Here is a 12,010-nt window from a genome sequence, read left to right on the forward strand (position 1 = left end):
AGAAAATTAATTTTCTGTACGTCTTTTATTTCTGTTATAACCATTTTCCCGCTTATGACACACCATAGCTTATTACAATATGAAGACAAATAGAGTAAAGTATACGGAGAATATCAAGATTTTATTTAAAACAAAAGAAAAATAAAATTCTTTTCGTCAAAGAAGACAAGGTTTGAGCTTCTGATACCTTAAGAAGAATACTTAGATTTCTTCTATGTCTACGTCATTTATAAGGCATGAAACTAGAATGATACCTGGAATGGAATTGTAATTTAATTTTTCCACTCATAACTTGTACTATTATACTAATGAATACGTACAACAACTTCCAAATGATTACAAACACCAGCAACCACTTGCAATCCTTTTCGACCACCTCCACCACCTCTAAGGTAGCAAGCGAGCAAGCAGCCATATGAATACGCCTAAAAAGTGGAGTGACCGCTGCCCATAGATATCCGCAATTACAGATGCATTGCCTACCCTTAATCTACAGAGGAGGAGACGCACAGAAAGAGAGATATATCCTCTTGCTATGCATCCCCTCCTCCATCAAATCCACTTCCCCTTCCTATCCTTTCCTAATAGAAAAAGGTGGAAGAAGTTAGAGGAAAAAGGGAGGTGGACTAAAATTAGGGCTCCAGCACGCACACTCATCGGACGAAACGGAATTGATTCCATTTCACGCCTGTCTTCTGTGTGGTCGTGGTAATTCACCTGTCGACCCGGCCTATTCGTGTACCCCACAAATATTATTGTTGCGGGATCTATCACTGTTAAAAACAATAGACATTAAGTTAAAAAAAGAACCTTATGTTGACTTATTAAGTAAATGATGACATTCATTCGATCTTTGTACGGAACAATCCCGAGATTACTAGACGCATCTAATACAAATATCCAGATGTAACAAACTATTGGTACATTTTATCAAATAATAATATACTCACGGCAAATACAATTAATTCATAATATCCACCGTGCAACCTTTTTTCTTTATAATAACAAAACGTATTAAATTAAAATATTCGTTTATTTCGATATTTTGTACATATTTCAGAATGATTAGAATAAAATTCCAATATTCATTCAGGAAATAAAAGCCATTATATAATCTGTAATTAGGTATTTCATTTGTCAAAATCGATCCAACCTTTTAGGTACACGAAGCCGCAATAGACGTAAAACTAGGACTTTACCATAATCCAATTTTATCTGCAATGAATATGCATACATACAAAAATAATTACATACGCGCGGAAACATTACTCTTCTGTCAACCGGACAACGAAACTAAAAACTGGTTAAATAATACGCATCGTTATGTCGCACATTATAGTCTACTATTTCAAAAACTCATGATATATTACAATGATTGTTTTTTATAACAGGTTTAGCGCACCTGACATCACAAAACCGGCTCTTTCGATAAGTATCCATACCGTGGGATACATCTTGACAAGTTTGTAGCATTCAGTGCATAACTTTGAATAAATGTGTTATAGAATTTAGTGTATTTTAAAACAAAATGAAGTGTGACAAGGAATTGTTAACATTTTTGTGTAAGTTTAACATTCAAAGTTTTATACACCTGATATTTTTGCATTATAAGAAAAGTTAGGTTATAATATAATAGAATTTTATTTAACTAATTAATGTTAGTTTTTTTTTTTAGTTTCGCAAACAAAATATTTCATTTAAAGTGTTTCGAATTAAATTTAATGTGAACAAAACCTCCGTTAATTTACTAATATCACGTAAAATGTACTTTCTATTTCAGTAATCTCACCTATAGTTATAATAGTAGGAGGGATTCGGCCTCAAGATGATTTTAATGTATCGAAACCTATGTCAAGGTCAAAACGGGTAAGTTTCTAAAACTTCAAACAGAATAGCTCAAATTGGTAATAGTATTTCTACTAAGGGATTTCGGCGTAAAAAAATATCAATAGTATACTGTTTTTCCTCCATAACATTTAGTAGACTAGGCATAATTTTTGTCCACTTTTTTACTAGAATTTTATAAATACCTGTTAATTTTGTCCATCGGCTGCTGACAATAATCAATATTCAATATCGAATGTTCACTATTTTTAACCATAGAATAAACTTTTTTTTAATTCATGACCGTTTACTTTACCAAAATCAAAATCAAATTGTAATTTTAATGCACCATCATCATCAACCTGCCTACTATCATCCAAACATTTCTATCGGACGTCATATCTAAATTTACTCTCTTCATCACGATCTATCCATACCTTCAGCATTACTCTACCTTTATAGCCTTAATATAATACTTAAATTAATCAGAATGGAGCATCAGCAACAAAAAAAAATACTACCAATGATAAGAATAATCCTTGCATGTACGAAGAACTTGAAAAACCTGTTTTTGAAATACCCGGCCGGAGAATTAGCGATGCGAGTGAGTATATGTCTATGAACTTGTACATTGTACGTAATATTTTTGATTAATTATTCCAAATCTTTTCTTTCATACCTTTTTTCCTGACTTTTTACCTTTTTTGTAATGTTGCCATTTCTCTCGCTATTATTTAAGATACAACTTCACTTTTTTCTTTTCTTTTTTTTTCTAAATGAAATAAATTATAATAATCTGAATACAAAATATTTAAATAGTTACATTTTCTTTACAGAATGCTATGAATATCTTTGGGAAATAGAAAAGAGGCGATATGACAACAAGCATTTGCGCGAATGTGAGTAATTTTTTTCGTTAAATTTATTAATTGTTAGAATATTTGAACATAATTAATAAACGAATACGTTTATGATATAAAACTATTTGAAATAAAAGTCGGAGTTTGGAAAATATGAATATGAAAGAAGATAATCTTCTTTCAATTTATATATTAATATATCTATTTCAAGAACAATTAGTCATATCTTTCAATGTTTTAAACGTTTAATAGGGACTAAAATTTATTGCTAATGCAAGATATTTTTTTTTTATTAATCACCGCGTTCAAAAGATAAACCGCGATATTTTAGAGTTAAAATATTTATTTTTATTGGCAGGTTCATTATACCAATACGAACATAGTCCAGTCAAGCCACATTTTGCGATAGGTGGTAGAATAACGAAGCCAGGTGAATTCCCCCACATGGTAAGAAATAAAGTTTATTTATCAAAGTATAGTTATTACAAAATCTAAAATACAATTTAAGAAAGAATCTTTTTTTGTGAAGTTAAAACATATAACAACCAAAACATGCATAATATATATTTTTTTATCCTATATGAAAACTAGTCATTTCTCTTCTTGGAATATAATAATTGTACTAGGCGCCCATAAACAATTGGGAGTAAACTCGTTCGTATCTAAAATGCCTTTGTTCCAGGGTGCCGTGGGGTGGAGATCATCAACTGGTACATGGATATTCAAATGCGGCAGCTCCTTGATAAGTTCTAAGTTTATGCTCACAGCGGCACATTGTTCTAAAATATCACCGAGAGATACTTCCGTAGCAAGGCAAGTACCGGAAATCGTGAGATTGGGTGATAAGAATATTATTGATAAGGTGAGTTGCTTTCTGATTTAAAAAAAACTTATAATTTTTAGCGGCTAGTGGAATAAGCATCTAAGTTATCGTAATCATTTGGGTCATGCGAAGTCGAGTAAGATAACACAAACCCTGACGTTGGCTATTATAGCTAATTAACCTTACTTCTACTTATAATATAAATGCAACATTTTGGATAGATACACAGATTTTTGTCAAAACATAATTTCAAAACAAATTAACGACAGATATGGAAGAAGAAATTGCGGTTTAGTATAAAGAATTAGGCCCTTCATACACTAGGCAACATAATTCTTCGAAACTCGACGATTTTAGTCGTAAAGCGACTCACGCAATGCAATTTAATTTAGCTTCGTACAAAGGAAAGCGTTGTTAATATTTTGTTCTTTCACCGCCAAAGTCAACCGCTCGCAATCTGCAACGCGATACTCGCGACGCAAGGTAACAGTATTACTTTCGAAGATTTACTTTGCCTTGTGTATGAAGGGGCTAAGTTTACCTTTTATCCCGTAAAAAGTTTTGCAACATCTAAACAATAAATTCAATACTCAGTTTACTTTTTTCATTTTGACGCAGTCGAAGTCATAGACATCTTAAAATATAATCTTTACTAGGTATGATAGATCTTGATGTTTCATTTTCAGTTTTCTAATGGATTGAATCCAGTTAATGCGATAATTAAAAAAATCATAAATCATCCGCTGTATAACCCACCGAAAAAATATAACGACATCGCAATTATAGAATTGCAAACAGATGTGCGTTTTAGTAAATACGTTCAGCCGGCGTGTCTATGGCCAAGGTACGACACCAGTCCGCTGGGAACGAAGGCGACCTTGACTGGATGGGGTGTCATTGAAACAGGTAAACTAATAATTCCTACATGCATAGGTGAAGCAACAAATCAAGAACTAGAAACTTTCATAAAATTGAAAAATACACAAGTTTGTAAAATTGAAAAAAAAAAACAAAGAAAATTTGGGACTGAATAAAACATTCGGATTCTTTGTTATGGTAAAAAGATGCTTTGTTTTAATGGTGTGCGTGGTGTGATCCTTTGAAAGCTTAAATATATGCGTTTTGTCTTTTTATTAATGCTATCTTTGATATCTCTTTTTACTTTCCTACCACTTAAGAATTGGTCACGCAATTTAACATCAGACCGACGGTTTCAACTTTTGCATTTTTTTTAAGGCTTTTCTATATATTGCAGCAAGACTTCTAACATCTCCTGAACTGCAGGCTGCAGAAGTAGACATATTAAGTTCGGAGGTCTGTGACAGTTTATTGAAGCCATCTTGTACCCGACTTTGGTGCGGTATGAATGAAACTCAACTTTGCGCCGGAAAATTAGCAGGTGGCGTTGATGCTTGTCAGGTATATAACTATTAACTAAACGTAATATTTCCAAATTCTTGAAAATTTTAATTTTTCAGTCTAGATTCCTATCTAGTCCTCCTCCTTCCTTTCAGTCCTCTTCTCTTCCTTATTTTCTTATTAAGAAAAGATGGGAAAGGAAAATTACCTCCTTCTGTATAACTTCTCTATCTATTAATAATAATGGTAGCTGTAGGTAACGTATCTGCTACCTTTTGACTTGTTTCTGATGTCCATGGCCAGCGGTGTCTTTGCTAATTTAACTAGTTTTCTACCTTATTTTCCACCATTTAAAAAAGAAACTCTTCCTTCTCGTTCTCTCTCTCTCGTTCTCTCTCTCTCCCTCTCTCTCTCTACCTCCCTCTCTCTCGTTCTCGTCAACTTTATGTTGTCATCAAAGCGATCGCGATTTTTAGTTTCAGGCTTAATTAATATTAAACTGAAAGCAAAACTGCCATTTGCAGGGAGATTCAGGAGGTCCGTTGCAAGTGAAAATAGACTTGCCATCGAACAGTGAAGGAGCCATGCACTACGTTATCGGTGTGACGTCATTTGGTATCGGCTGCGCGCGCGCAAATAAGCCCGGCGTCTACACCAGAGTTAGTAGTTTTATAGACTGGATCGAAGACGTCGTGTGGCGAGGAAAGAACTAATTCTGATATAAAAATCTCTACTACTAACTAAAGGAAATTGATGTATTTATTTTGTAAATAAAATAAAAATTTTCTTTGTTGCAAATAGTTTATTTTAAGTAACTAACCAAATTCCATAATTAGCATACAGTAAAATCGTGTTCTAATTATCGTGTCCTTGTTAGTTTAAAAAAAATTGTTACCATGCTGTGGACGCATAAGGAAAATCAAAAATACCACCGCAGCGTGACGTAAAAGCTGGTATTTATCAATAAAATATACGCTATATTTTCCTCAAGCATACGTTGTAATTCCGCCTGTTGTAAAATTGTGTTGTTTTGTTGTGTTATTAAGAAAATTCCATGTAGCCATATTATTTTATGGACAAAATTATTCTTGTTCATTTTTTTCCTTACAATGTCACAAGTTCTTATAATTACATACAATGCGTAACTAATAAAAAGTCTGAAATTCTTTAAACACCTCAAATATATAATAATAATGTATATTATTATTACGTGTTTTGCACTAATAAATCCTACTTATTACTTTGAACAATTGTTTAAATGAAAGAAATATAAAATAACTTACGTTTCTTTTGCAATTTGATCATTTTGTGTTTGAGGTGCGTGACGCTCGAAAATACCAGATTGATTGTGCATTGTTTTCCAATATCAAGCGACGTTAATACCTATGACTCGTGGATCTTCAGAATGACGAGCAATGTGTCATTCTGCTTTGCATGCCACGGCATTTGGTCATGTGGAATACTATCCGAAGAAGTGATGCAACGACGCAATTCTTAGGTTTCACTTAGTAAATATTATTTAAGTATGTTCTATGTTTAATTTTCAATAGCATTATTCTTTTCCCCAAACAATTTTTTCAATCCAATCAGTGAAAACGGACACTTTTGTGTAAACACCAAATGGCCTTTTAGTTCCACGTTCACATCCACGATTAAAAGATTTAATGCCAATCAAATAATGCATATTCCAATCCGTGTATTCTGGAATATTGAGCCGCGCCTCGAGCACTCCACTTGTATCCTGAAATTGCGAAAATCCAGCTATTAAAGCTCAAGAGTAGCTCGTAGAGGATTATCAAGCAGCTGTTAATAAATTTTTCTCACCTTGCAATTAGATTCTTTCTCCGCGTCTCGTTCCGCGCAAAGCTGATGGAATATTATGTTCCGATGCATCAATTTGTCACAGTTCTCTGAGCTCATTATGTTAACTTTAGCGAGTTGTAACACTGGATTACTTGCATTATGATCTATAAACAAAAAGTAACTTACTTATATAAAAAAATATCGATAAGCCCGTCTGACATTGCGAGGAAGAATACTAGTAGTATTACATTACAATAATTTAACATAATATAATATTTTACCTTTATTTCGGTCTTTATCGGAAATTTTGGATAAGAGAGTGAGCCTCGTGAAAACATCGAAACTGTCACTGATGAACTCCTTGGTTGCAACCGTTTTATCTATAGCAAAAAATAATATTAGCGATCTCAATTGAGATTATTTCCCATTTCTAGCATAATAAAATTAATATTTCTTACTTGATTCTATCGTATTCCAGCCAGTTAAGTCCACAGGAACCGTCAGGTCGTCAATGTTAGTCCAAAGACAAGCTGGATACATTTTACTTGACAGCGAAATTTCATTTTTAAACTCGACAAGAGCTATGTCGTAATATGGCTTCGCATGATTGTAGTAAGGATGTAATATAAATCTGTGTATTAAAACATCTTTGGGTGACTTTCCGATGCCTTCCTGAAAATAATTATAAATTTAACATATATTTGTAAATAATCTTAGTAAACGAAGTAATGTAAAACGACATTTGTTTCCACTGGACAAATGACTACGCAAAAAGCAAACTGACACACCACAAATGTACAAGTACAAGCATGATAGTTAATAAGTAAGAATAATGCATATAGACCAACAAAGTTATCTAACCTGGTGAGCTCACTCATAACTCACTAGGGCCCTCATCAATTTCCAAAAAGTGTCACAAGAGCCTTATCGTACTATAGCTGTCTTGATTTTTTTTTATCACTTTCTTACTTATATAGGTTTTACATAGTTTGTTAATGAACTAACGGCGACAGCAGCGCCACTCTTACCGGCCCAGATAAGCTTGTCGCACTATATAACTATTAAAATGTACATAACATATAACATATAACATATAAAATATAACATATAACATATAACATATAACATATAACATATAAAATATAACATATAACATATAACATATAACATATAACATATAACATATAACATATAACATATAACATATAACATATAACATATAACATATAACATATAACATATAACATATAACATATAACATATAACATATAACATATAACATATAACATATAACATATAACATATAACATATAACATATAACATATAACATATAACATATAACATATAACATATAACATATAACATATAACATAACATATAACATATAACATATAACATATAACATATAACATATAACATATAACATATAACATATAACATATAACATATAACATATAACATATAACATATAACATATAACATATAACATATAACATATAACATATAACATATAACATATAACATATAACATATAACATATAACATATAACATATAACATATAACATATAACATATAACATATAACATATAACATATAACATATAACATATAACATATAACATATAACATATAACATATAACATATAACATATAACATATAACATATAACATATAACATATAACATATAACATATAACATATAACATATAACATATAACATATAACATATAACATATAACATATAACATATAACATATAACATATAACATATAACATATAACATATAACATACAACATACAACATATAACATATAACATATACATATTAATATTACAAAGAGCATACGTCGTACCTCATCAGATATGTTGACATCTCCTAAGCGAACAACTTTGGGCGAGAGGTCAGTAACTCTTGGGTCGGGCGTCGGCAACTGCGAGCAGTGGGCAGCAGTCACCATGAACTTCTCACTAACTAGCGCTCCTTCACATATGAACAACCAAGTATTGTTCACTGTCTCCCAACCTATAGCACCCTGCCAGAGAATATACTATTGGTAAAGTCGGCAACAGCAATTATGTATGTATAACCAAGGACATTCAAGAATATAAGTATATCATCGTCATCATCATGTCAGCCACATGTCTTAAGTACATGTTATCTATATATCATCAGAAAAAAATTACAACATGGTTGAAAATTAATTAAAATTTACATTTAGAAGAACTCCATAAATTATAGTACCTAATTAATATATTAGCTACTGGATACAAAGTACTTATTTAAGGCGGTTAGTATTGAATTCAACATCATCATCTTCCTCATATTCGTATTCCTATATACAACTCTATCAACTATCATATTCACTCTATTCTAAAGCATATCCTTTTCCATACAACTGTACTTACTTACCTAAGTCTTTCTCTACCTTTGTAGCCATGTTCAATGTCATTTCTTTCTTGTGTACATGTAGTTATTAGCGTACATACCATGTGAGGAAATTCTCCAGCAATCCCATCCAGTCCACCGGCAACTGCTGTCACTATACTGTACACTTCTGTCGACTTGCTGTTATTTGTACCTTAAAAAAAATTAAAAATTCATTACGAATATAAAACTTGAATGTAACCCTGACGTATAGGCAGGATTAACGGATTTTCAGTTACCGCAATCGTGGCACACCTCTGTCGCTCCTTCTCCATATATCTATACATACATGTCCTAATAAATTACAGGCACAAAACCGAAGGCTAAAACACATTTTTTTGACTTTTATATCTCAGTGTAAATGAGATTTTCGACGACAAGATTAAGTGGAATTATACTTTTCGTTCACTTTACCGTGCGCCACCATTGAGACCCGCGCGACATGTTTCGACCCCACTTTCGTCCATTCATTTGTTTTGTGTGGTTTGAGGCAGAAACTTAAAAGGAATAATGACTATAGAGTCAGTCATTACCGCTGAGATTATGACGCCGTTTTGTGAATGCGCGCAACCAGCAGTGCCTCATAGTACCGAGCGGTAATGTGAACTTACGCTAAAGGAATAACTTACACTGTGCTGCACTTATCAATGCTTCATCGTAGTACCGTATGTTCCATAAATATTCTAAACATTCTGAAAATAAGAAATAAATATTTATAACATAATGTAGCTAAGAATATTGAAGTTGTCATTCAAATAATAATTACTTATTAGCTTCATGCAGTGAAGGAAAACATTGTAATGTAACCTACGCATACTTACGTTTCTTCTAAGAAATTCAAAGATATGTCCTGTCAAACAATGCATACTATTGGCGAGCGAGGCGAACGTGTTTGACAAAGCACCAATGTCTAATTGTCATTTATTAGTAGGCTAAAGTCCCTCAATAGTGATGTAAATGAACCGAACAAGAATTACTAGGTTACTTACTGACATCACTAAGGCGAAGACCAGGGCCTCGAAAGTCGGGCATAACTAGCTTCGGAGTCTCACACGGCTCGACCTCAAGATCTCTATTCTCAGGCCTACGATGAATTATTCTGAATAGATTCGCCGAACTTAAATCGATTGAGGTTAACTGTAATGATATTTCAAGGTGACAGTTTGGACAAATTTAAAAAATCTCAGTATTAGTAAGATTCGATCGTTCAATATAACCAGAAAACGCTCACAAAACAATAGAAGGAAAAGATCTAAGTGTACATACACATTAGCAATACTTACTAACTTTAGAAAGACAAAAGATATGATTGTTTGTTACTCTATAACTTCAGAACGGTTAAACAAATTTTTACGAAATTTGGAACACATAATGTTATAGTGTGAAATCGGATTTTTTTGATTCTACATTGAAAAAGCCGTGGGTGACATCTAGTAGTCAATGAAAAGTAATACTTACGTTATTCGTGTCATCATTATAATTCGACCTAATTCTTGATCGCTGTTTTGGAGTTAGATTGTTCGCATATTGAGCACATGTGAGTGCTGGGAACAAAAAATAAATGATCAATAGATAAACAGACTTTGATGTAAAAAAACAACATCTAAAATAACGTCATTTGTTAGCAATCATTTTTATACAAAAGAATCAACAGAATATATTATAGTCCGTTATTTATACAATAACTATTAAAACAAAATAAAATTATTTAAAACGAATCATATAACAACTCACAGAAACATACCCAGTACGGTTAATAAAAATGCCTGCGATATATAAAATTTTGTAAACATTTTAAATAAATATTATTTATTTATAAAGTAGTACATAAAGACATGCATCACTGTAGACGCCAAAATAATAAATGTTGATAAAATGACGCACCGACAAACCAGTTCCCCCGCTTGATATTTGACCATATTATATAGGTATTATCAACCATACTTTATAATATTAGTACTATCAACTAAAAATACGTTTTATTTAATTTCATTATGTCTAATTTTATAGCCCGACTGGAGTACGTTTTTTAATTAAGGAAAATGTATGCATTTTTTTATGGATAATATTACAAATGGAGGAGTACATCGGTACGGGTAGGACACAGAAGAGATGGATGGATTGTGTGGAAAGTGACATGATTAAGAAAGGAGTAATGACTGAAATGACGGAAGATATGGAGGACGAAAACTGGTGAGTCGAGCCTACAGGAGTTTGGTAAGGACTGGGAGATGACGATTTGTACGTATAAATGTTTTTATTTAAGTTGATATACGAGTCAACTCTAACCAAAAACTGCTATAGAAAATGCTAGTAAATATGGGATTTTATCCTATATGTTTAAGCAAACCATTTATATCTAATACGTTTTATATTGAAGGAGGAAAATTATTACATTGTTGTTTTTTTATTGAAATAAGAAGGCAAAAACAACACTAAAACCCTTTATCTTGTTATTCAGACGTTAATGATGTGTTTAAAGTCAGACGCTCGTTTCCGTTTTTTATAACGTCCCAAAACGCAACATATAATTGCCGATAAGTACTGGACTCTAGAAGTTTTACAGAATACATTGTATGTATGAACATGTATGTACCATTTTCCTAGATAAAATGGATATACTCTTGCAGACTCAATTTTCACCTTTCACGATTTTTTATGAAGATTTAAGAAAGGTGCAGAAGGTGGTTAGCCTTTTTTGTCTATACATCGTAGAGTAACTATGCTCAAGTACACCTTTTGAAAGATTGATGGAGTATTTATTTATTAACTCTTATTACTATTATTAATTATACAAAGACATGACTAAAAACGAATTCACATAGCAAGTATATTGCAAACCTATCTTTTATTACTAGAAGAAAGTATGGATGGATTGTATGAAAGAGGATATGTGTAAGAAATTAGTGAATTGA

At 32.1% G+C, this 12,010-nt stretch overlaps 2 protein-coding genes across 3 annotated transcripts; one reads left to right on the plus strand and one right to left on the minus strand.

Annotated features, from left to right (window-relative positions):
- The first annotated feature begins 1,415 nt into the window (after positions 1-1,415).
- On the plus strand, positions 1,416-6,054 carry LOC106711519 (serine protease Hayan-like). Its single transcript, XM_045682782.1, has 9 exons — positions 1,416-1,562; positions 1,781-1,866; positions 2,314-2,428; positions 2,661-2,723; positions 3,043-3,131; positions 3,367-3,546; positions 4,194-4,413; positions 4,763-4,926; positions 5,391-6,054. The coding sequence occupies exons 1-9, from the start codon at positions 1,529-1,531 to the stop codon at positions 5,577-5,579; spliced, it is 1,140 nt and encodes a 379-aa protein (XP_045538738.1). The 5' UTR covers positions 1,416-1,528; the 3' UTR covers positions 5,580-6,054.
- Positions 6,055-6,149: 95 nt separating this feature from the next.
- Positions 6,150-11,076, minus strand: LOC106711441 (serine protease snake). Of its 2 annotated transcripts, none has more exons than XM_045682837.1 (10): positions 10,980-11,076; positions 10,554-10,639; positions 10,085-10,232; positions 9,725-9,787; positions 9,158-9,249; positions 8,524-8,703; positions 7,128-7,341; positions 6,951-7,049; positions 6,691-6,833; positions 6,150-6,607 (listed from the first exon to the last, which is right to left on the minus strand). In XM_045682837.1, the coding sequence occupies exons 1-10, from the start codon at positions 11,035-11,037 to the stop codon at positions 6,419-6,421; spliced, it is 1,272 nt and encodes a 423-aa protein (XP_045538793.1). In that variant the 5' UTR covers positions 11,038-11,076; the 3' UTR covers positions 6,150-6,418. The 2 variants fall into 2 exon arrangements, with proteins under 2 accessions (XP_045538793.1, XP_014359240.2); XM_014503754.2 differs by lacking the exon at positions 10,980-11,076 and adding an exon at positions 10,840-10,973.
- Between the last annotated feature and the right edge of the window lie 934 nt (positions 11,077-12,010).

Source organism: Papilio machaon, chromosome 20, assembly GCF_912999745.1.
Source record: "Papilio machaon chromosome 20, ilPapMach1.1, whole genome shotgun sequence".
NCBI classification, from domain to species: Eukaryota; Metazoa; Arthropoda; class Insecta; order Lepidoptera; family Papilionidae; genus Papilio; species Papilio machaon.

Excerpts from the sequence above, each read along its gene's own strand:
- LOC106711519 (XM_045682782.1), top strand. The coding sequence starts at position 1,529 with ATGAAGTGTGACAAGGAATTGTTAACATTTTTGT. Across the intron at positions 1,867-2,313 it reads CTATGTCAAGGTCAAAACGG|AATGGAGCATCAGCAACAAA; the intron begins GTAAGTTTCTAA and ends TAAATTAATCAG. Across the intron at positions 4,414-4,762 it reads ATGGGGTGTCATTGAAACAG|CAAGACTTCTAACATCTCCT; the intron begins GTAAACTAATAA and ends TATATATTGCAG.
- LOC106711441 (XM_045682837.1), bottom strand. The coding sequence starts at position 11,037 with ATGGTTGATAATACCTATATAATATGGTCAAATATCAAGCGGGGGAAC. Across the intron at positions 7,050-7,127 it reads CTGGAATACGATAGAATCAA|ATAAAACGGTTGCAACCAAG; the intron begins GTAAGAAATATT and ends TTTTTGCTATAG. Across the intron at positions 6,834-6,950 it reads CGATAAAGACCGAAATAAAG|ATCATAATGCAAGTAATCCA; the intron begins GTAAAATATTAT and ends TTTTGTTTATAG.